A 25,955-nucleotide genomic window follows, 5' to 3' on the forward strand; every position below is an offset into this window, starting at 1 on the left:
GACAAATAAGGGTGCAGTTCAATTATAAAGTCTGGTTATATGTTTTACAATGCTAAAACATGTTATAACATTACAGAGACCATATTAATCTAAGGGGTTTTCTCACAATAATTACTGAGATTTTCATTAAACTAATACTATGCCTAAAATCGTACATTAAATTCAATCATGCTTCACACACACAAATCAAATTAGCCATGAGTGGTCGGTTTATTAATTAAAAATAACAGTAAATATAGTTTGATTAAAATAATAATAAACACACCATACATATTAACCCATAAATTTCATTCATAACATAATTGTTCCTTAATTAAAAATTTAGCTCATAATGAGATTGAATAAAAAGAACATATAAAAGAGAAATATATCGAAAACAGTTTTAACAAATAAATACAAATAAGGACAACGGTAAAGTAAAAATTGTCGAGTATACAATATCTACAAGCGTGCAATAACTCTAACTTTGGGTTGCACCAATTCCCTTTTGATTCTTAACTCAAAAAACAAGCTTATATGGTCTTGAAATGGAGGAAATGGGACGGTGATAGAATGTGTGACGATGATGGTGGCGGTCATTAGGGTTCTCTAAATTAGATTAATTCAACCTTTTTTTTTTCTTTCTTTATGTAGTGCAACAATTGTCCTATTTTATATGGTACATTTCTTTTATTTAGTTTTGTTATTTTTTAGACGTTTTTCACAATTAACAAAAATCACTGTCTGAAATTTGTTTCTAGTAGAGTATGGACAGATAAAAGAACACGCTCAGAAGCTGACTTCCGATAAAATTTAAGCGACCGTAGAAAAAAACAAGGGGTTGGAGAGCATCTATTTCTTCAAAGCCTTGATGCAATAGCATAAATGACTCTATAAACCCCTCGAGGCCAATGAGTCAATTCAAACTTAAAATTTAAATGATTTTTAAATAGCTAACCAAGTCATTAAATTTAAATAGTTAAAAAAAAATCAATTAAAAAAAATCATTTAAAAAAATCTTATGTGGCAAACAGAGCATTGACATGGCAAATGAATAAATTGAATAATTATAAAAATAAAATTAAATAATTAAATTGATTAAAAAAGAAATGAAGGTGTTATGTTTTAATCCTCCATCCATCCAAAATCAATAGGTTTAGATATTAGAGTTCTCTCATCCTTTCTACCGTCGCATCACCATTATTTCACGCACATCGAATCTTCATTTTCGAATCTCCAACCTTCAATTTAAACTTATAATCCATATCCAACTCTTTCATTTTGACCTAATAAAATTTTGGTACATTCTCATTGTCATAACCATTTGGATTTCCATTATATAGTTCATCACTATCATAGTTTGTCTTTAATGAACTAGAGATGATGGTTATTTGATAATAATGATGCAATGATAGAGAAAAAATGAGATGACCATAGTCTCCAATCCTATTTTGGATGAAAAACATAACACCTCAAACATTACTTGTTTTTTTTTTTTCTATTTATTTTTAATCAATTTAATTTTACCTTTTCAATTATTTAATTTATTTTAAATTAACAATATAAATAATTTTAAAACTAAATTGAACTTATTAAATTTAAATTAAATTTTACACGCACCCAAATAAAGACAACACATACGACGAACCAAATATTTAAGTAAAAAAAAAAATGAATTGATTAATCAGAAGAAAAAAAAGAATGGAAAAAAAGTTTATTAATTCGAGGCTTAAAAAAAAAAAATACAAAAACTGAGCAATAGTATAAACCTCAGTATGATAGTGAACATAACAGAAACCCTAAACTATGCATTCATTCAGTCAACTTCACCGTTCCATTCCATTCCATTCCATCATTTACAAGAATAATCAACCTTGCTAATGTTCCGTCAATATGAAGAAGAATCAAAATCTATTTGAATCTGTTTTAACCAAACATGTTGATTTTTGCTCGCAACCTCTTCCACACCACCGGTAGCCGTGTAAGCTCCTTCTATTCACCATTTCATTCAAACCCATTTCCCCTTTTCTTCACCCTATCATCCCAATCTTCTCAAAATCCAATTTTTGGTTTCCCCATGATTTTGTTCACTAGCTTCTTTTGTGTTATCAGATACCCATTTTCTTCAAAATCTTCTTTTGACGACACTGTTTCTGAGTCAGTTCGTAGTTTCGCGCAACGTGATGATCCCCACATGTTTGATTCAGCACTTGCACCTATTTGGGTGTCTAAGGTTTTGGTGAATTTGAAAGGGGACCCAAAATCGGCATTGAAGTTTTTCCACAGTGCAGGGAATCAAGTTGGGTTTAGCCACACTGCTGAATCTTATTGTATCCTTGTTCATATTTTGTTTTGTGGGATGTTTTATTTTGATGCGAAAAATGTTATTAAAGAGTGGATTTTGTTGAGGAGGGAAATTCCGGGTTGTGATTGGTTTGATATGTTATGGTTGACTAGGAATGTTTGTAGGACAGGGTTTGGGGTTTTTGATGCTTTGTTTGGTGTTTTGGTTGAGTTGGGGATGCTTGATGAATCTAGGCAATGTTTTTGGAAGATGAAAAAGTTCAGGGTTCTGCCGAAAGTGCGGTCCTGTAATGTGCTTCTTCACAAGCTTTCGAAATCAGACCAAGGGAAATTGACCTTGAGATTTTTCAAGGAGATGGTTGAGGCTGGTCTTTCGCCTTCGGTTTTCACCTATAATATAGTGATAGGCTATTTGACCAAAGAAGGAGAGTTAGAAACTGCTAGGAGTTTGTTTGAACGGATGAAACAGATGGGTCTTATGCCGGATGTTGTCACTTATAATTCCCTCATTGATGGGTATGGGAAGGTGGGATTATTGACTGAAGCTGTTATTGTTTTTGAGGAAATGAAGGATGCAGGATGTGAACCAGATGTGATAACATACAATTCTTTAATCAATTTTTTCTGTAAATTTGAAAGAATTCCTCAAGCTTTTCGGTATCTGTGTGAGATGAAGGAAAGAGAGTTGAAGCCAAATGTTGTAACTTATAGTACAATGATAGACGCATTTTGCAAGGCCGGCATGTTGCTGGAAGCAATTAAATTTTTCATCGACATGATACGTGTTGGTCTTCAACCCAATGAGTTTACATATACATCTCTGATCGATGCAAATTGTAAAATAGGGGATCTGAATGAAGCTTACAAACTGACAAGTGAGATGCTGCAGGCTGGCCTTAAGTTAAATATTGTTACCTATACTGCATTACTGGATGGTCTTTGTTATGATGGTAGAATGAAAGAAGCGGAAGAACTATTCAGAGCATTGCTTGAAGCTGGTGTGGCTCTTAATTTGCAAATTTATACTTCCCTTATTCATGGATGTATCAAGGCTAAGATGATGGAGAAAGCCATGGATATTTTAGAGGAAATGAACAAGAAAAACTTCAAACTAGATCCCCTTCTGTATGGAACCAAAATATGGGGTCTTTGTAGGCAAAATAAAATACAAGAATCTGAGGCTGTAATACGCGAGATGAAGGATCGTGGTCTGACTGCAAACAGTTATATATATACATCCCTTATGGATGCGTATTTTAAGGTTGGAAAAGTCACAGAAGCTGTTAATCTATTACAAGAGATGCAGGAATTGGGTATCGAAACAACAGTTGTAACCTATGGTGTACTAATTGATGGTTTATGCAAAAAAGGTTTAGTTCAAAAGGCTGTTAGTTACTGTGACCACATGATTGAAACTGGTTTGCAACCTAATATTATGATTTTTACTGCACTGATTGATGGCCTCTATAAAAATGATTGTGTTGAAGCAGCCAATAAGCTGTTCAATGTGATGTTGGATAAGGGAATTAGGCCAGATAAGTTAGTTTATACCGCTTTGATTGATGGAAACCTGAAGCACGGTAATCCTGAAGAAGCTTTGAGTTTGCTTAATAGAATGGTTGAATTGGGTATAGAGCTTGACCTGCATGCTTATACTTCATTGGTTTGGGGTTTTTCGCATTGCGGTGAAGTACAACAGGCCAAGTCATTTCTAAACGAGATGCTCGGAAAGGGCATTACTCCTGATCAGGTTCTCTGTATTCGGCTTCTGAGAAAATATTATGAGCTAGGGGACATAAATGAAGCTCAGGAGCTTCATAATGATATGATGAGGAGGGGCCTAGTTAACATGGACACAGCAGTTCCCTAAATATACACTTGAGAAGGAAAACATGTTTTACATACTTGACTCAGTCTTATTTTTATGGCACAAAATGTACATTCTTTCATTTTTTTGCCAAAGTTCAAGAACTTAATTGAAGTGAATTTGGTGCATCTTCATATACTGGCAATTGCCTGTTCTAATTGAGGCATGCTCATTCTCAACGAGTTTGTATTCCCTCGATGTAAATCCTGCAGCTTCTAGGACGGGGCTTTCAATATTCATGTGATCATTAAGACAACCATAAAATGATGCCTCCCTGGTTCGAAAAAGTCTTGATATCCTATAGGTGATTGGCGATCAATTTGGCTGATATTCTAATGACAAAGCTCATAATTATAGGTATGACAACTTGATACTGTTCTTGTATATGCTCATTACTCAGATTTCTCTTATTTCCGCAGGATAGGAACTCCTCGTTATGACATATGATAGATGCAGAGGAGTTCAGACACAAGGCATATGATACTTTCTTGCTATTTTCTCAATTTTAATAATATCAACAGACACAACTTTGGTAGTGATCTCAAGTTTCTGTTAGACATAGGCCTTCCACAGCAATATTCTATATGTAGGGTGATTCCAACATTTGATGGAAAGGAATCTTATTGGTTGCTATTTGCTAATCAATGCAGATCAGTATATCGGTGCCATTGGGGGGTACTCGTGGAGGAGAAGCTATCATTGACTGCGACGACATTGAGAAGGATGCTCTAAAGTTGTGGTTTTCTTGGAAAGCAAGCAACCAAAATGTGAACTCTTCCAAGTTCCAATACAATCTCTCATTCAAGTAGCGAAGATGGAGTTTCAAAAGAATTTGTATTATGTTATTGCCAACACCCTGATAAAACATTTATCGCCAACCACAATGAAAATCTCATTTCTACCAGAGAAGAAGTGCAAATACTGAACCACAGTTACTAACCTGCTATTACCGATTTTGTCAGTGTCTCAGAGCTACATGCTGGTCTTCTAGGAATAAGGCTGCTGCATTAAAGGAATTGGCAGTGTAAGGATTTATTGTATGTAAATAAGAATTGGAAGGAGTGAGAGGGAAAATGTATTGTCAATTAAAAGAGGATCGGGGCGCTCGGGCATAGGGAATGTGTTGCTATGCTGACATGCTGTGATATATTTTGCTTTTCTATGTACTGCACTGCATATATGACACTTAAAAAAATATAATTAAGTGTTATGAGTAGCCTTGGGGATGCCAATTGTTAATCAACTACTTAACTATGCTAACAACAACTTGCCAATCGTTTTCTCTTTTTGTGCTCTTAGGTTTTAAGTCTGTGTTCAGCTTGAGGTCTTTAGAGTTACCTCTGTCAGGTGCATATCTGTGTATGTTTTAAGACACTGCATTAAGTTTGACTCACACCGTTATAGTTGTTGAGCCTTTGATGTAATGCCGTTTGCTTTCAATGATTTCTCCCCTTTGACCAATAAATAGTTACATGTGCAAACTTAGTTACATATACATAGTTTGAACTTTGAAATAAGTTCTGCAAAATAGTTTGTTGGTGCTATAAATAAACTTAACACATAATCACTTGTAAATACTTTTATTCATTTGACCTGTGATATGCTAGCGCGTCTAATATAGACTTGACTTTGAAATAATTAGAAGAAAATATAATAATTAGAAGAAAAAGATAAGTCATTTTTACTAAATTACCTATCTTAATTATTGGTTAGTTTTTCACTATTATCAATATAAAATATAATAATAGTTTGAAAGTTGTGTATATACTAATCATTGTAATATATAGTTAGTTAGTTTGAACTTTGAAATAAGTACTACAAAATAGTTTGTTGTGGCTATAAATAGGTTAACGTAATCTCTTATAAATACTTCTAGTCATTTGACATGTGATTGTTGGTGCTATAAATAGGCTTAACGCAATCACCTGTAAATACTTTTACTCATTTGACATGTGATATGTTCGCATTCAGTTTAAAAAGTTATTACATTCGTCTTATAATGAGTGTCGTTTAAAGTTTTTGCATATATATATTAAGAAATATAATAATTAAAAGAAATAGAGAATTCATTTTACTAATAATTAAAAGAAATAGAGAATTCATTTTACCAATTATCTGCCTTATCTATTGATGGTTTTTTTCTTTCTATTATCCATGCAAAATATAATAATGCTTTGAAAGTTGTAAATGACATTCATTTTGAGACGACCCTTATTTATTTAAGTGACACTTGAGACAAAACTGAGTATTACACATGTCCACTGCAAACAATTTTACTTTCCAATTAATTAGATTAATTATAAATTTGTTATGAAGTCATTGTCAAATTCTTCACATAAACAACCATTCCCAAGTGAAATAGCAAAATGCAAGAGTAGGAAGTTAATATAATTACAGACTCATTTGTTAAAAATTAACAAAAAAAAGTGATTGATTACAGTACTCCATAATTTAAAAGCTATTTTTTAGAGATTTAAAAAAAATAGAAATTGTTCCAAAATTTGCCTGACATACTAAAAATCACCTTTTAAAAAAATTCAATTATGAATTTTTTTTTAAAGACTACTAAAAACTGATTCTCATTTAAACAATTTTTTTTACTTTTTGTTCCGATTTTTATTTTTTTGTAAAAGATGAAATAAACATATTAAAATTATCAAAAGTGATTATTTTATTTTAAAAAAATGATTCTTTTGGGAAATTTTTGTAATACATGCACTCTTAATTGAGGCCGTAGTGGTAACAACCATAACAATGGCATAAACAACACTGAAATGTTATGTAATGGTGGAGTATTGATAACCATTCTGTTTGTCAACATGATGGTGATAGTAATTATGTTGGTAGAAGTCGAAGATAATCTCATTCAATCCATAGATAGAAACTGTATAGATGTGGGGGAAAACTGAAAATAGCTAAACATGAAATTCGGCCACATGTTTTTAGGGGTACATTTTTCTTAAAATAATTTGAGAGTTTTCCTTAAAATAAATGCTATTTATAATAGTAAGTAGTGTGTAGTCGCCGCACTAATTTAGTAATGAAAGGTAAATTGAAAGAAAAGTAGGTACACCAAAACTTGTTATTTCAGCCTAAATTGAATAAATAAAATCTTAAAAGTCTAAAGAGCCGAACCATATCTGGACCAAATTTGAGCTATTAATCTGTATAGCATCTTCTTCCAATTGAATGTAGAACCCTTTCAGAACTTAATTTAACCAGACACCACTGTTACTCATGTGATTAATTTGTAAAAATATATGGTCAGTAACATACATTTTCCATAAAGAGCAAAAAGCGAAAACTTAAACTTGTATTTTAAGGCTTTCATCTTGAATTTCTGTATTCACAAAGCTGGCACAAGTGCAAATCCAATGGATTATCTACAAATATTTACACAGGCTACATTTCAAGTGAAAACTGCACTCCTTTTCTATTTATTAGGCTAAATACATTTCTACAAACGTAAGAAGAATACTACGTAAAACTAGTCATATCCTAAAAACACAAGAATACTATGTAAAACTAGTCATATCCTAAAAACTGTGAATACACCTGAAATCAAAAGAATAATGAAATGACAATCGCAAATCTATCATACTCCTAACCTCTTTGAACCACATTCAGAGCAAAACTTGGATGTTTCCCTCAAATATGGAGCACCACATTCATCGCAAAACTTCGCAGGAGCTGGTGGCTGTGCAGCATTGTACAATTTAGCATAAGAGAAAAGTAGTTTTATGAAATTTGAAACAACTGAAATCGTTCAAACCAATTAGTTCGGTCAAGTGTTTCACATAGCATTAAAGAATTACTCGTCATGCGCCGTATGTCCATATCAGACTTCTAAAATTAAATAAAGTCAATCTGATGACCCTTTTGGTACTAGTAAGCAGTCCTATTGAGATTTGAGAAATGTAAAACAGGTATCAACTTTCAGAACTATGGCTAAATGTTGAAAAACATGCAACGGAAGGGATAGACCTAAGAGCAGACACTATAATAGTTGAGTATTAGCTCAGCATGCAATTAGAAAAATGACACAACAGCATAGATGTAAATTAATGGCAAAAACACTATTCTCACCAGCATGTGCATGCGTCCTCCAACATGGCCACCAGTGAGTGATTGTAAGCAACTCATGTGTTGAGATATTGATGGCTGGTGAGAATGAGAAATTTCAGATAGGTGTGAAGGGGAACCACTTTGATGGTTATGAGAGTAGGGCCCAGCATGCTGACTTTGGTGCAAATTTTGATTGCCCTGGAGAATAGGGTGAAACTGAGGTTGATGTGGCAGTGATTGCAAGTGATGTTTGGATGGGGTTTGCTGCTGATTTTGTGGCTGGGAAATAGAGTTCCACATCATTATTAAAATATTGTTAGAACAAAGAAGTAACAGTTAAAAAGAAGTTCCCAAAATCCATTCCAAGCACAATCAAAGCAACAGGTAGCACAATCAAAGCATGGAAAAGAAAATACAATGAAAAAACTCAATTTCCAGAACTGTCAAAAGACAGAAAAGAAAAAGTAAGCATCCAGTGTTAATTATAATTATATTTTTCCATTTTATAAACAAGGAGTGACATCAACCATCACAAGGACCAAGTCCATTTTCGAGCCAACTTAAATTTAATGGAATCATTGACGTCGTCTTCATTTCTGCAGTCCAGACCCGAAAGTTATACTGAAGTGAAAAAAATAGCATTCACTAACCATCCCATCTGATGACAAACTAACAAAGACAATAATATATAATAACTTTATATTACTTACTGAGCGAAATCCTTGAGTAGTAGTCAACGTTGTAGAATTTTCTGCTCCAGGAAAACTCTGTAACAAGTCAAAAAGTCAACTCCATAAAGTTTGGAAACAAGGAACTGCAGAAATTACCATTTTCGCATCCTTTAAATAGTATCACTACCCCATTTATATAATATGACATATGGCATCTTTTTGAAAAAATATGACATGACATAACAATCACAATATCGTGCAGCAGCAGATGCCAAAGCACATTATATTCATAACCAACACATGCTAGTAAAACATTTGCTTAACCGCACAATTTAAAAGTTACAGTTTAAAAATTGCACCCAAAACTGCACTAGCCCATGTATTTGTGCATCTTAAAAAGAGCACTACATTTTCCAAAATGAGGCACGTTATGCTTACAGTGATATCTGGGATATTTGGAAGTGAAATTCCACGCCTAAACTTGTGTCTTGGGGAGTAAAATTTGTAATCACAAGCTGAAATTGCTACTTCATTCCGACCGGTCAATCTTTTAAACCTAAATCCAAAAATAAAGCAAGTGAGACCAAGCCTGTACTCTTTGCAAATTTCAAATAAATGCTTAATCTCCATCTCATCATAACCTATTTTGTTACTAAGCTTAGCATCAGAGAGAACTGTTGCCAGTTCAATTTCAATTGACATAATAAAATTCTGATATAGCACAGCTACAGATAAAATACAAGTTCTGTTTCTTAGATCACACATTCTGATACAGCAAAAAATTAACAAAGGGAAAGCAGTATAGTGCCAATTTGCCAATTTTCAATCTCTACAATGAAGATAATAGATCGTAACAAAAAGGAACCACAAAATTCAAATATATAAAGAGGGAGGAACCAATATCCATTCGATGGAGCTATAGAAAAAAAAACTAATCACGACTACATATTTCAGCAAATAGGCAAATATAGCTTAGGAACAAAAAGAAAAAACCTTGGCAATCAAACAAGGCTACCACAATTAAAATTACAAGAGTATTTTAAGTAAAATAAAAAAATAAACAAACACTACAACACTCAACTCACCACTCGGCGTCATCAATAGACACAGAATTCGGTTTTTCAACAATTCTTAATCCATTAACCACCACAAAGCGAACGCGCTTCTCTTCTTGTATAACTAACTCTGGAAACCTAGTCCTTGTTTCCATTGAAGTTGCCAATTCTCTTCTCTTATATGTACATGGTCCTGTTGAGAAACAACATAGATAGAAAACATGGCATTAAATGATACTTCTTGCGACCAAAAACAATGAAACATCAAATACATAATAGAAAAATTCTTGTTCCATATATGACAAAAAGAGCAAGTGAAACTAATCTATGTTGAATATAGAAAGGACATGTATATAAGGGAAAAGTTAAGAAAAATTAAAAACCTTTTTTAGGAAATTTCTTAGCAAGTCTTCTATACAAACCACCAGCAGCTTCAAGAGCAACGCCAATGGACTTATCGCGAATACCATTCAAAGAAGCAAGCCTAATATTAACTTCATTAACTAAAGTCTCATACATATTAGCTACATACATCAATGGCAAAGCAAAACTCGGGTCTCCTTCATACTGAATCTCTCTGGTCCTTCTCTTATTCATTTTATCTTGGTCGCCGTAATCAGCATCAGAATCAACCACTTCAATAACACGATCATCTATAAAATGATCCATCACAATTTGCAGAAACCTCGCCCTAGCCGATTCAATTGGCGAAACATCTATTTCTCAAGTTCAACAAAAATCAATTAACCTCAAACTCAATTAATTCACCACGTGTATTGAACAAGAAGAATTATATATTAAAGAATCTTACCGTCAACGATTAAGAGATCATAATGTCCTCTAGAAGATTCGTTGGTTTCGAGACTGGAACGATCCTCGTCGACTTCTACACTGTGAAGTGGCAAACAGTTCCTGTGCGATTCATTCATGCAATCCTAGAAATAAAATTCAAAAGAATTCACACGCAAGAAAAAATTGCATAGTAAATATTAATAATTAGGGGAAGGTGTTGACGAAGGCACTTACGACGGCGGCATGGTGGTCGTCGTCGATGGAGGGGGCGGTGGTTCTGGCGTCGACAGCGTTGAGGACGTGGAGAGGACTCTCGATGAAGGAAGTGGGAGAGTTGAGATTGTAGTGTTGCTGCACCGGAACCCTAGCGCTCATTTCTTTCTTTCTTTTTTAAATTGCGGTGGTTCGGGAAATTGGTTCGGAGATAGGAGGGAGATTAACGGATATCCGGACTTGAGTTTGGAGAGAGGAAAGGGGAAAGATTGGGGTGTCCAAACCTGAGGTTTCTGGTGCTCAAAGCAGTACCCAAACCTCACCCGTTACCGCACCACTTGCCACAGCGACCCTTTGACTCTTACTTACCTCTATTTTCTTTTTTTAGTGTTTCTTCAATTGTATTTTTTTTTCCTCAATTTTTACGCCTTGAAAACAGTCCTTTTTTAAAATCGGATTTTTTAATCCTCAAATATATTATTCGTTGCAATTTTCATCTAAACTTAAACTTCTTTTTTACTCTAAAATGAAGTCTTTTTTCTACGCTAAAGTGATGTATTTTTAAATGACTTGACATTTTAAATATTGAGCTAAATAAATAATAATTTACTTAGATTTTGCCACATCAATATTTATATAAAGACTAAGAAAAATGTCAAATGTCTATTTTTGGGACAATATATGAGTTGAGATTAAAATTGACATAAATGTAAAACTTTGGAATCAAATAGTTTGATTTTGTTTTGGTACAAAGTGAGGGTTAAATCCACAAAAAGTTTGATTTTAAAAAAGGAAAAAGAAAAATAACATGCGATTTTTTAATTTAATTTAAAATAATAATTCAATTATTTATTTATTTTTTATTTAATTTTTTATATCTTAAATAGTCAATAATATTATTATTTTAATATAAATTTAGAAAATTCATCATCGTCTTTAAATAAAAATTACAAAATTAGTAATTATCTTCAATAAAATTTATATTTTTATCAAATTTATAACTCGAATCTTCAAATAAACTCATACTTTCATCTCCAACAACAACATCAAATTCATCAAATAAAAAACTTACATTTTAATATTTAAGTTAGAGATTTGATTTGGAGAATAATAGAAAGAAAAAAAATTTGTCTTGTGGATTTGAGAATCAAATCTTAAAATGTAGTTCTTTATTTGATAAATTTGATGTTTCTGGAGATAAATATATAAGTTTATTCAAATATTTGAATTTGATGAGTATATGAATTTTCTTTAAATTAATAATAAAAATTTTGGGTTTTGTTTGATGATGATTAATATTTTGAGTTTCTATAAAAAAAGATAATATTATTGATATTTTAAAACATAAAAATCAAATCGTTACTTGAAATTAAATCAAGAAAAATAAATAAAAAACTGAGTTGTTATTTGAAATTAAGTGAAGAGATTACGAGAGATGTTTTGCCAAATAAAAACTATTTTTGTGAGTGTAATAAAATATAGAAATAAAAATGTAATTTTAATTTGGGTAATTTAAATGCTCGCATGGGTTATGGTTCGATTTTGAAAAGAAATCCTTAATTCAACCTCATTTGAACAATTTTACAAAAAATTATTCAAACACATTCAATAATATTAATTGACTTAAAATGTATTTTTAGTTTTTCTATTTTATTTAAATTTAACTTTTAATTTTACTATTTATAAATTTAAGTCTTTGGTCCCCATTTTAAAAATCTTGATATTTTTTTATCCTTTTGAATGAGGTAGCATTAGTGAGTTAGAAATTTTTGTTAATTCAATCCAAGTCATTAGTATTCTTTTATAATTTTTTTAAATAATTATTTTTTATGGTGATAAATAATTAAATATATTTAAATTAATATTTTTATGTATGGACATTTAACTCTAATTTGAATTTTTTCTAAAGATACAAAAAAAAATTAGGTTCTTCCTCATTTATCTTTAGGGATGTATTCAATTATAATTTTAAAAGATAATTCTTACATAAAACAAGTCTTGTTGATTTTAAAATATTTGTAAAATTTTAATGACTTTTAAGATTTTAAAAGACTATCAAGATTTATAATTTGGATATCAATGAATTTTTATCATAAAATTTTAAATGATTTGAAAAGATTTTATAGATTTATAAAATCTCAAATGACTTTATTAATTTTAAGCAGTTATTGAAGAGAAATGACTACAACACAATATTCTCAATACACGTAATTTTTATTTGTTAAAATTCAAATCATTGCCACAAAATTCAATTCCACATATTTACATCATGTTAGCCATCATTATTCCACCAACATAATCCTCAACAATGCATAGAGATTAAAAAAATCTTTGCATAATAAAAAGTGAAAAAAAATTGTTTTGATTTTTTTATATCGTGTTTGTAATTATTATTTAAAATATTATTTATACATGTGTTAAGAGTAAGAATATAACTACATATTTTTGTAGAAGTGAGAAGAGGTGAAAAATAACAATTTTACTCGCAACAAATAAATACATCATTAAGAGAGAAATGAGAGGATAGATAAAGAAGAAAGAAATGTAAATACATTAAAGAATTAATGAGAGATGATGAGAAAATTGATAGATGATTTGTAGTGCCCACATGAAGTTATCAACACACTAAGACTGTAGATATGCAAATCTCATGCAAAATGTCATTTTAGTAGAAGTAACACTAATAATCTCAATTAATGACATTCAATACCTATAAATCTTATATGTTCTATCCATAATCAATATTATGTAAAAATTATTTACAAAAGGGATAACATCTGGATGGACCCATAATATGTCTTTCAACTCATCTAAACTCTCCACATTCCTATATTGATACAGATATTTGTCGCATTCCATCAATGTCATTAAATGTTGCATTTTCGTTCCGTTACCTCTAAGTGAGAAACGATGCTTGATGTGCATTGTAAACTTATTTGATTATTGTTAAACTTTCAACATTATGATTCTTTAATGTCATCAATATGTTTATTGGTTTGATCATGTTATTCGTCATATCATCAGGTACATCTTTCTCTTCATGCGACAATCGGCCTAAGAAAGAATGACCAGTCAATTTTTTTGGCCAACTCATGGTTATAGAGACCACATGCTACATGCAAATACCATCTCTCACCAACACTTGACGGTGTTAAATGGACATTCATATTTTTTAGTCTAGATACTCTTCACAGGTTTAAGATTCTTTCAAGGTCTATATTTATCGCTTCTTTCACAACCAAAAATTAATTTTTTCTTTCTTCTTGGTCGTGCCGTCGCAGTTTCATATCTAAAAATGACAACGAAAATTTCATTTTCTCTTCCTATCAAACATCATGCTGGTGGTAAACACATCTGTCAACTTCACCATACCAGGTTCAACACCTTCATTCATAGAATCCTCAATTTCGAGTTAAACATCATCATTCATTCCGAAATCAGGTTCCAAACCATCATACATTTCGTCAAAATCATGATCCAAACAATCATATATTTCGTCATTATTATCTTCTCCTTGGTCCATTTATCTGCATCGAATAATAACATATAAAAATTCAAAAAATATTGTTTACGTGATTTCAATTAACGTATCGTACGTGAATTCAATTCGCGCTATCGTACGTGAATTCAATTCACGCTATCGTACGTGAATTCAATTCACATAGGCATTACATACTGAACTGAGATCACGTATACATGAACTGAATTCATGTAGGTTTACATTAATTGAATTCACGCAAACTACGTTAACTCAATTCACATAGTGTATATAAATTCTTAAATTTCATTGCATACACAACTTTAAATCACATATCCTTACGTGAATTGTATTCACGTACTGCTTGTGATTTCTTGAATTGAATAATGTACGTGAAAACAGATCATATACGGATACACGATTTAAATTTGCGTACAACATATTATTTACAACGTATGTGAACTAAGTTCACGTAAATTTCCATATTTTGAAGAGAAAAAAAATGAAATCAAACGCATGTCAATAAACAAATTTTATTGGTGTCTTGAACCACAATATGAAGAAGAGACTTATGAGATGTAAGTTATAAGTGAGTGATGTAAGTTTTTAATGAGTATGAATTATGACAGATGAGTTATGAATGAGTTGCGATATGTGAGTTATGAGGTTAATGATGGTGAGGCAAAAACAAATAGGGGCTATAAAATGAGACAAATAGTCATGGCAACGGAACGGGGACGGATTTTGCGTCCTCCAACATCGCACCCGCCCATGTTGACGTCTCTCTTGAGAAAATTGGGTGGAGGGTGAAGAAGAGAGATAATGATTTGGTTCATGAGATTGGGTGGGTGGAAGATGAAGAACAGAGAAAGTTGAGTGGAAGATGAAGAGTACGATGAATTTTTGTTATTTTGTCATAATATATATTTTGTTAAATTTAGATAATTGACATGACAAAAATATTCCAACTCACTTGTTTCACGTTACTGCCACGTCATTTAAAATAAAAGAAATCAAAAAAATTTCTAAGACTTTTTAATTAGGAGGATCGAAAATCGAGATTTAGAAATAAAAAATACATATTGGCCTTCCAAATTTCAAAATGCGGTGATTTTGGTCTTCTAATTTCAAAATTGTAATTTTAATCTTTTAATTTTTAGCTCTTTCTTATACATATTGGCCTTCCAAATTTCAAAATGCGGTGATTTTGGTCTTCTAATTTCAAAATTGTAATTTTAATCTTTTAATTTTTAGCTCTTTCTTCAAATGATCAGTCTCTTAATTATGATTCGATGGTGATTTTGGTCTTCTAATTTCAAAATTGTAATTTTAATCTTTTAATTTTTAGCTCTTTCTTCAAATGATCAGTCTCTTAATTATGATTCGATTAACAGTGAGCGATGTTTTTTTTTTATGATTAGGAAAATATACATCTATTTTTAAAAAATTTCAGCTCATTTATTTTTATTTAAAATTGCCAACTAATTTTTATATTTTTTTAAAAAGTAGCCAACTTTATTTTATTTTAACATTGTCACTTCATTTAAAAAAAGAAATGGTCAAGTGTTATATTTTGTTGGCAATTTTTTTTTAAAAAAATTCAAAGGTTTAATATAATTTTAATCTTTATCTTTTACATAATATTTGATTTAGTTTTTTGTATTTTAATTTGTTTTGATGATTTATCTCTTGTTTTAGTCATTTATCTTTACTTAATAATCGTTTCAATCTTTTATCTTTCATAAAATTATACAAGTTTGTCATTTTATTGAAGACGAAAATCAATATTACATAAAAGATAAAGAATAAAAATGAATAAAAAAACAATAAATAACCAAAATGAATAAAAAAAAGATAAATGATCAAAATTAATATTAGATAAAAGATAAAGGACTTAAATTGAATTTTAGTCAAATTTAATAAAATAAAAATAAAATATAAAAAAAATGAACTGACAATTATTATTTTTTAAATAAAACAAATGAACTACATATTCCATGTACTCAAAAAAAAAAAATAATGCCACTCATGTTGACTAAGTCAAAATCAAAGGGGCAACAATTTAACCATTTTTTTTAATGGATTTGAGGTTTTTATTTGGATCTGTTTAAATGTGAAAATTTACTTGGTGCAGATATAAATTTAAGCAATCTTATTTTTGTTTTTACTTGGTGTGCAAATACATTTTTTTTCGCATAATGCAAATGTAATTAATCTACTGTGTTACATGATACTCTTTCGTCAAAAAAAGTACTAGCTTAGACACAAAAGTTGTTACTGGTGTTCCATTAGAAGATAGGTGTTTGTTTGAAGAGAACAAATCATGTTAGTCATAACTCACAACATGCAGTCTTGATAAGAGTGCAAATTTCATTTCATGCTATAATTTCATCCCAGGTGACACAATAAATCAGCCCATCTTGAAGATCTATCACAGGATTTTCAAATTACAACCAAACAGTACAAATTATTCAAGCTACATAGAACTCATGAATTTCAAGTGAAGATTATTGGCCATAATGTACAAAAAAAGAACAACAAACACCCAAAAGCTGCCGCGAAACAAGGGTGATTCAGCGTCTATCAGAAGCCACTGATTCAGCAGAGAAGAGATACTTCACTCGTGAAAGAACTGAATCATGCGCGGGATCATAAGGGTGGTCTTTGGATGGGATTTCAAGTATTGCAGGAACAGGCTTGTTATAACTATCAACCAAAAACCTTATCATATTTGCAACCTGCACAGTTAAAGATATTCTAAGATCTTTGACTTAATAAATAACCGAAGAGACCAAGATTACAAGTAAAAGCCAAATAAGCAAGGTGACCTAAATATGAATTGGGGTGCATGAATTTTTTTTTAAATCTCATGTAGGATACAATGGCTGAATGAGCTAAAAATACTGATCCAACCAATAACTGAACCAAATGTGACAAACCATATAACTCGCCTACTTGTAAACCCAAAGGATGACTATCAAAAGAAGGGTCAATTTTATGAGCGAATCCCACTGATGTTGTCTCATTGGTCTGTCCAATAAAATCTCCAATTGTCCAGCATTATTCATTGAGTAAATTTTTCATTCAAAACCTCGTGTAAGTTTTGGAACATGCCTCAGTAGATAATAAAGTATTCCTTCAAGGATTTTCCACAACAATAGTGTTGATTACCAGACACAACATGTGCTCAATTATAATAGGTAAGGATAAGTAAATAGTCTTTTGGAAATATTAAGGCAATGTCTCAGGCCTTATGAAGTTGGAAATAACAGTAGCAGATATAGTGTTTACTTAATTAAGAAGCAAGAACAAAACTGAGCCATTTTTATAGCCATGAAATATGACTTACAAATTGGCTAATCAGCACAATAGCAATATCCTCCCTTGTTGTGAATTCTTTGAATGCATCCTCGATTTGTTTGACAGTTGTTTCTGTAAATCAAAATCAAGAGATGAAGCAAAAACGTGCAGTCAAATCAATTTGATTAACAGAAAAATTAGCAGGAACTTTTTCAGAGCTTGACATACTATCCACAGTAAAAAACTGATGATATCTTATCAATCTTTAGAAAGTAATCCAAGTACTACCTGAGGTTCAAGTCTTGATCAACCTCACTTTCATGATACCTATTAATACCCATTGTAAAAAAATAGCCAGTGCACAAAAAAAGTATGCTATGAATTTTTTTGGGAGTGTCTAAGCTATGAAATGTATTAAAAGGTTTGTGGAAATTATCCGCGGAACATATCTATGAATTCCATTTAGGAGGGTATCTACCAGCAATAAGTCTTTATATATCATAAAAGAACACAAGTACATACTTTATTGGGTATCTACCACAATCTGAAAATTAGTTAAACAAGAAGGGAGTCGGTTCATGAACATGATGTACAACAAATTAACAAGAAAAAATTGTAAGGTGGATCTCAATACCAGCTTTCATAAAGAATGGTGAGAAAAAAATAGTTTAGTGACCTACTTGAATCCACAATGAGGTAATTTGTCTTCCTACGTATGTCAACGTTTCCCACTCCAGCCAAAAGAAACCCAACTATGGTATCCTGTGTGAAATAAAATAGAAATCAAAAGCTCAGGACCAATTACAAAAAAAAAAACTAAAATTGAATGGGGAAATGATGTGGGCAACATTGGAATATAAAAAGCAGAAGCTCAAAGAATCAAAATATCTCACTAGTTAGTTTCACATTAATTGGGGCCAATTGTAATGTTAAATTTCCAAATATGTTATATCTGGTTTTTAGTTATAAAGATTAGAAAACTTTTAATGTCGAAATATTATTATACTATCAACTTTCAGCCATAGGAATATTTTAGTTTATTGCTGCTAGGGTTGTATAGTAAATATATAGTCCTGTACCCATCCCAGCTGTTATTGTACGGATTGTAGGTTTCGGGGAGTTCATTTTGTATTTTCTTATTTCAGGGTTCCATTTATATTAGTCGTTGGCTGTATCTGACATAGGTAATTGGACCTGCTGTTTATGACTACTTGGTACAAATCGTAGGGTAACTATACTCCTACTTAGTATTGACAAATTTGGATATCAAAAATCAGAATATCAATAAAATATCAGCTTTGTGATATGGAAGTAAATTGCTCTTTCTTAAATTTGTGTCATGCAATCAAGCCCAATGTATGATGCCCAAAGGCCCAGAGTATGACATCTGGGTTATTTTCTTCTTTTCCTATGATTTGTAAATCTTTTTCCTCAATTTTATCAGCGATAAATTCAATATCTTTGGATGAGGACGACCTCACAATCAAAATTTTCTTTTATATATCAAATCCTATTAATTTTTTGCTAGAATCTATACAAGGAACACGAAATGATAAAAAAAAATAATAAAAAAAAAATTGTGACTTTTTGCAGCCTATGAAATGTCATCAATCTGACTCCTTGATGCTTCTTATGGTTCATGTTGAAAATATATTTATATTTATTACATACCATATAAATAGAGATAATATTCTTATATTTATTTTTGTATTTATTGCCTTGAGCCTATATAAAACCGACTCCGTTGTGTAGTTCAGACACACGGTTTCACCATATGTCTCTCATTTTCTATTATTCAACATGGTATCTAGAGTCTATTAAGAGAGACAACCCTATACCGTGATTACCCCGGGACCCACTGTCCTTCGGTGAGATTTTTTTTTTTGGTAAACCGTGTCCCATTTCCGGTTTACCCCTTCTTTGTTGCTTTTTATTTATTTTTCAGCAGATCAGTCACACTACTGTTCATCATGCCGTCACTATTCATCGCGCATGGTACTGTTCATCACAAAAAAAAAAAAAAAAAACTGTTCATCATGCCGTCACTATTCATCGCGCATGGTACTGTTCATCACAAAAAAAAAAAAAAAAACTTTGCCTTTTCCGCCCTTGTTTCGCTGATGATTTTAGGTAATTGCTTATTGATTATGACTACTTATGAAGATTTTCTTCGGTGGGTAGAGTATTGTCAGAACTCGAGTTCCGCTGTTTCGGCCACACAAAGTGGTAATTCATCTGTATGCATCTCACCTTCTCATAGCCCATGGATTCTCGATTCTGGTGCATCTGACCACATCACTGGTAATAAGGTTCTTTTCTCCCCTCTCGCAACTTCTGGTTATTTACCTAGGATAGTCTCAGCCAATGGTTCCCAAACACAATCTCAAGGGATTGGCACTGTCCAAATTCTCCCTACTCTATTAGTTACATCTGTCATTTGTGTCTGGTTGTCCCTTTAATTTAATTTCTATCAGTCGATTGACTCGTTCTCATGATTGTGTTGTCACATTTACTAATTACAATGTTACTTTGCAAGATCGAATAATAGGACGACAAATTGGTGTCGATATGAGTATAATGTCGAAATATTATTATACAATTCACAAAGTAAACCTGATTGAAATAAATCGATTGGGAAATCGATTGGATAAGTCACAGTGGAAACCCAGTTTTAAGGGTAATCGATTGGCAAATCGATTACTTAAAAATCACTTGCAAAATAACTTTTCCTGTGACATACAAATCGATTGGACAATCTATGTTGTAATATTTCAATCAAGTTAAATTTGGTCGAAATCGATTGGGAAATCGATTGAACCAAATCCCAGGTAAGAACGTTTTCAGACAAATACATACAAATCGATTGGCACGTCGATTAGTATCAAAATAGCTGAGTCACTGACTTAAACACAATCGATTGGCAAATCGATTGACAAAACCTTTTGAAAACCCAGTGAACTCTGAGCATGTGACCAAATCGATTTTAAGTATTTGTTAATCGATTATGAAGATTTGATAAATCGATTATGGAATCGATTGATATGTGTCTCAGTTTTGAACATAACATCTGCAATCGATTACGAAATCGATTCATATCAGTCTTAACATAATCACTGAGAAATGTTGTTTAAAGAATCGATTGGTAAATCGATTGGGTTATATAGTTTCAAGATTCAAGAAAAACAAGACACACGATAATCGATTGGCAAATCGATTAGACTGGTTTATCACTTTACGAAATCGATTGGTAAATCGATTGATTAATGTGTTTTTCAGAAACTATATAAACTGTCTTCAATCTGTCTTTCAATAACATGAATGATAATAACAATGATATCAATCTGAAATATACATTGAATATTCTTGATACACAATAACACTTGGTTATGAGATTACTTTTTCAGATCAAATTGAAAAAGAGGATTATCAACAATCAAAAAGATAGCTGCTAAACAATCTTGAAAGACAAGGATTCTCAAAAACAAATCTTTGATATCCAGAATTATGAGAAGCCATTTTGACCAAGATTGAAGACTACTTTTTGTTCTTTCTGTATTCTGTTTGTAATAATTCTTTGAAACAAAAACAAGGCGAGAAAATCCAGCTAGAAACTGGTGACTACTTTCTTGGGTGAGAGGGCTCAACAAGAAAGAGTTGTACTTTGATTCTGTGATAGGTTGCTGAGTATCTACAAGGATCAGAGGGTGATCAATAGGAAAGAGATCATTAAGATAGATAGGTTTCGGGGAGGAAACTGGACAATCTGTAATTGATTCTTTCTATTGGAGAAGAAAATCTGAAATCCGTTTGGATTTGCAGGACTGGATGTAGGTTGTCAAGTGGACAACTGAACCAGTATAAATCCTTGGTGCAATCTTCTCTAACCCTTATCTCCTTTGATTTACTATCTTGATATATCTGTATATGTGATTAAAATTAGATGCATGTTAAACATATTGTTTAATCTGATAATTTGACTTGTATGCATCTTGGTTAATCTCATATCAATATAATAAAACTTGCTAATCTTGTATGCCACAATTTAATTTTCGCTGTGTGTATGAAATTGATTTAATTTCATAAAGAACTGATACATTCTGATATATTCCGCTTATTACGAGGTCATATATACCAACAAAATTCTCTTCTTACTATACATGTTCAGTTAGTCATCCAAGTTTTCCCAAACTTCAACAGTTAGTACCTAATCTAACCAAATTATCTAGCTTAAATTGTAAGTCGTGTCAGTTAGGGAAACACATTCATAGTCATTTCCCTGATCGAGCTCATAAACGAGCTTCGTCCCTGTTTGCTTTAGTTCACTTAAAGGTTTGGGGTCCTTCTCGTACTATTTCCACTCTTGATGCATCTTATTGAAACCACTCGTACTCTCCTTCATGGTAATGTACCATCTCGCTTTTGGGGCGATGCTATTCTAACGGCGTGCTATCTTATAAATCGCATGCCTTCGTCTGTTCTTAATAACAAAGTCCCTCACTCGATCATCTTCCCTCGTACCCCTCTTCACTCACTTCCTCCTCGTGTCTTTGGGTCTAGATGTTTTGTTCACAATCCCACTCCTGGTCTTGACAAACTTTCAGCTCGATCACTAAAATGGTCCCAAAAAGGTTATCGTTGTTATTCTCCTACTCTTCGACGATATCTCATATCGACTAATGTCACATTTTTTGAGTCTGTTACATATTATGAGTCGCTTTTTGATTCTTTGTCTGCAACTATTCACGTGGACCTACCAGAGTTTGTTTTATCTTCTCTTTTACCACTAGAGCCTATTACGTATGTCCCACCTCAGACACCTCCGGTGGCCCTTCCCGTTGTCCCATTTGAGACTCCTCTTGTGGATCCTCCAACTATACAACCTCTTCAGACATACCGTCGTCGTCACCACCATCGGTTGTACATGTCCCTACACCTCATTCTTTATCGGATTCGACCCTTGTATTCCTATTGCTATTCGTAAAGGTATACGTCCTACTCGTAACCCATCCCCTCATTACATTGGTTTGAGTTACCATCGTCTTTCTCCTTTGCATTATACTTGTTTGCCTTCCCTATCCTCTGTTTCTATTCCTAAATCTCTAGGTGAAGCTTTATCCCACCTAGAGTGGAGACAAGCAATGATTGACGAGATGTGTGTACTTTAGAGTAGTGCTACCTGGAAATTGGTTCCTTTACCATCTGGAAAGTCTTTAGCAGGATGTCGTTGGCTTTATACAGTGGAAGTTGGTCCTGATGGTAAGCTTGATCGTTTTAAAGCTCGTTTGGTAGCAAAAGGGTACACTCAAATTTTTTGCCTCGATTACAGTGATACTTTCTCCCTTGTGGCTAAGTTGGCCTCTATTAGACTACTCCTCTCTATTGCAGCCATAAGATATTGGTCTCTTCACCAACTTGACATTAAAAATGTTTTTTTGCATAGTAACCTTGAATCAGAAGTGTATATGGAGCAACCACCTAGGTTTGTTGCTCAGGGGGAGTCCTCTACCATGGTTTGTCGACTTTAGAGATCTCTCTATGGTCTTAAACAGTCTCCTCGAGCTTGGTTTGACAGATTTACCACAGTAGTGCAACAATTTGGTATCATTCAAAGTGAAGCCGATCATTCTCTTTTTTATCGCCACTCAACTTAAGGGTGCATTTACTTGATTGTCTATGTAGATGATATTGTCATAATTGGTAGTGATTAGCAGAGCATACTCCAGTTAAAACAACATTTATCTCATCAGTTTCAAACTAAAGATCTTGGCAAGCTCTGCTACTTCTTGGGTATTGAGGTAGCCCAATCTAAGGACGGCTTAGTAATTTCACAAAGGAAATATGCCATGGATATTCTTGAAGAGACAGGTTTATTGAATGTCGGTTGACACTTCTATGGATCCAAATGTCAAACTTCTACCTAATCATGGAGAACCATTTTCAGATTCAGGGAGATACAAAAGATTGGTTGGTAAATTAAACTACCTCACAGTCACCCATCCAGACATTTCTTTTGCAGTCAATGTGGTAAGCCAATTCTTAAATTCTCCTTGTCAAGAACACTGGGATGCTATGATACGAATCTTGAAATACATTAAAGGTGCTCCAGGAAAAGGTCTAATTTATGAAAACAGAGGACATACTCAGATAGTTGGTTATTCAGATGCCGATTGGGCAGGCTCACCCATTGATAGACGATCCACTTCTGGGTATTGTATACTTGTTGGAGGAAACTTAATATCTTGGAAGAGTAAGAAACAAAGTGTAGTTGCAAGATCTAGCGCTGAAGTTGAATACAGGGCTATGGCATTAGTGACTTGTGAGCTCATTTGGTTGAAACAGTTACTCAAAGAACTTCAATTTGAAGAGGCAACACAAATGACATTAATTAGTGATAATCAAGCAATATTGCACATTGTCTCTAATCCGGTTTTTTATGAGAGGAACAAGCATATTGAGATAGATTGTCACTTTGTAAAGGAGAATATTGAATCAGGCGACATCACCACTAACTTTGTTAATTCCAATGATCAATTGGCAGATGTATTCACTAAGTCCCTGAGAGGTCCTCGAATCAGTTATATATGTAACAAGTTTGGTGCATATGATTTATATGCTCCAGCTTGAGGGGGAGTGTTGAATATATTTATATTTATTACATACCATGTAAATAGAGATAATATCTCTTATATATATTTTTGTATTTATTGCCTTGAGGCTATATAAAACCGACTCCGTTGTGTAGTTCAGACACACGGTTTCACCATATGTCTCTCATTTTCTCTTATTCAAGAGTTCATAATCCCCTCCTCAAGAACCTATCAATCTACTAATTTTTTATAACGAAAATCCACTTTTTTTCTAATCATTGAATTCAACCATTCAGGAAACCATAAGCCTAACTTATTAAATCCTATGCCTTCTAGTACTCTACAACAGGAACATTTACAATAGTGTATTCTCTTAATCAGTATGCGATGGTGCATATAACCACTTGTAAGCCGATAGCAAAAAAGTTCTTCATAATATTACAAATTTCTCTAGCAGCAGAATTATATTAGCCACTATGATTTCACAGCTAAAACCAATTCAACTTTCATGCATCCTAGTTATCATATCATATGTTTGAAAGTCTTTTAGACAACATGATCACATGGCTAATATTTCAGTTTGACAAAAATACACAGAAGACAACTTATATTTAACAAATCACACAAAACTTATAAATAAAGTAACAACCAAAACAATTCAACTTAGCATACTCTATTTTCTAAGTCACAAATTGAAGTAGAGGTAGTGAACTACAAATGTTGAAGTTAGTCACCTCAACAATTATTCCAACCTTCACAAACTGAAGATTTTAAACAGCTACTTAAGAGGAAAATCCAAATAGGGCACGCAGTAAGAAAGTACATATGACATCTCAACGCTCTTACCTCATCTGCAATCATAGCAATAAGTGATGAATTGCTGGTAGGAATTGGAACTCTGTTGGCCATTTTCGTATGACTGCAGATGATAGACAAGGGAAACAATGAATACAGAGACCATGAATAGCATTGAAATTGGGGTGAAATTTCAACAAACGGTTTTATCTTACAAAATCTTAGTCCTGAGTTCGAGTATAAAATAATCACAGATCTTAGACACTTTACATGCGCCCGATTAAAAATATGATCCCTAACTCGTCATTGATCCCAATCGAAACAAAAGCAGCAAATAAAATTAAGATCTATTGATTAAAGTGATGATCTAATTGAATTACGAGATGAAAATCCTAATAAGAAGATCGAGATCGAGGTAACAAGTGTCAGCATCGAAATAACTAAATCCCTGATTTTACAACATGGAAAAAAATGATGAATGGAACTCACCGGACGGGAAGGCCGGTTTCGGACGAGATTGAGATGGCGGGGAGTGGACGGAGCAAGGGAGGATTCCGGAGCAGCTGTCTGTTATACTACACGCACATATACTACCTCTCTCACGCACGTTTCAACTCTTATCTTTTTTTTTTTTTTTTGATTTTTTTTAGGAGAATAATTTATTTTTAAATTATTTTATTAAAATAATATTTTTTTAGTTTTTCTTTTTAAGTATTAGTCAATATTATATAATAGTATGAGTTATACTGAATGAAACAATTTAAAATCTAGGCTCCCTTAACTAGGCTAAATTACGTCTCTTAACTTAATTTCAGGTAACGTATTAGTTTTTTATTTTTATTTTTTTTC

The 25,955-nt window shown here is 32.5% G+C and overlaps 3 protein-coding genes across 11 annotated transcripts; 1 reads left to right on the forward strand and 2 right to left on the reverse strand.

The window, feature by feature from the left end:
- The first annotated feature begins 1,746 nt into the window (after positions 1-1,746).
- Positions 1,747-5,435, forward strand: LOC101498302 (uncharacterized). 8 transcript variants are annotated; one of them, XM_073370363.1, is made up of 3 exons: positions 1,747-4,507; positions 4,570-4,623; positions 4,801-5,435. In XM_073370363.1, exon 1 carries the CDS (start codon positions 1,916-1,918, stop codon positions 4,151-4,153), a length of 2,238 nt encoding a protein of 745 aa, XP_073226464.1. In that variant the 5' UTR covers positions 1,747-1,915; the 3' UTR covers positions 4,154-4,507; positions 4,570-4,623; positions 4,801-5,435. The 8 variants fall into 8 exon arrangements, with proteins under 8 accessions (XP_073226464.1, XP_073226465.1, XP_073226466.1 ...); XM_073370364.1 differs by having other exon boundaries at positions 1,747-4,454; positions 4,570-4,682; XM_073370365.1 differs by having other exon boundaries at positions 1,747-4,454.
- A 2,124-nt stretch (positions 5,436-7,559) lies between these two features.
- Positions 7,560-11,302, reverse strand: LOC101499088 (uncharacterized protein At2g02148). 2 transcript variants are annotated; one of them, XM_004504570.4, is made up of 8 exons: positions 10,968-11,302; positions 10,753-10,876; positions 10,325-10,657; positions 9,972-10,134; positions 9,325-9,442; positions 8,926-8,982; positions 8,237-8,494; positions 7,560-7,847 (listed from the first exon to the last, which is right to left on the reverse strand). In XM_004504570.4, the coding sequence occupies exons 1-8, from the start codon at positions 11,106-11,108 to the stop codon at positions 7,746-7,748; spliced, it is 1,296 nt and encodes a 431-aa protein (XP_004504627.1). In that variant the 5' UTR covers positions 11,109-11,302; the 3' UTR covers positions 7,560-7,745. The 2 variants fall into 2 exon arrangements, with proteins under 2 accessions (XP_004504627.1, XP_027191150.1); XM_027335349.2 differs by lacking the exon at positions 7,560-7,847 and adding an exon at positions 7,865-8,048 and having other exon boundaries at positions 10,968-11,300.
- A 5,474-nt stretch (positions 11,303-16,776) lies between these two features.
- On the reverse strand, positions 16,777-25,735 carry LOC101499404 (V-type proton ATPase subunit F). The gene is made up of 5 exons (XM_004504571.4): positions 25,596-25,735; positions 25,158-25,230; positions 18,405-18,486; positions 17,774-17,856; positions 16,777-17,162 (listed from the first exon to the last, which is right to left on the reverse strand). Exons 2-5 carry the CDS (start codon positions 25,218-25,220, stop codon positions 16,998-17,000), a joined length of 393 nt encoding a protein of 130 aa, XP_004504628.1. The 5' UTR covers positions 25,221-25,230; positions 25,596-25,735; the 3' UTR covers positions 16,777-16,997.
- Positions 25,736-25,955: the final 220 nt, after the last annotated feature.

This window comes from Cicer arietinum, chromosome 6 (assembly GCF_000331145.2).
Source record: "Cicer arietinum cultivar CDC Frontier isolate Library 1 chromosome 6, Cicar.CDCFrontier_v2.0, whole genome shotgun sequence".
Taxonomy (NCBI): Eukaryota; Viridiplantae; Streptophyta; class Magnoliopsida; order Fabales; family Fabaceae; genus Cicer; species Cicer arietinum.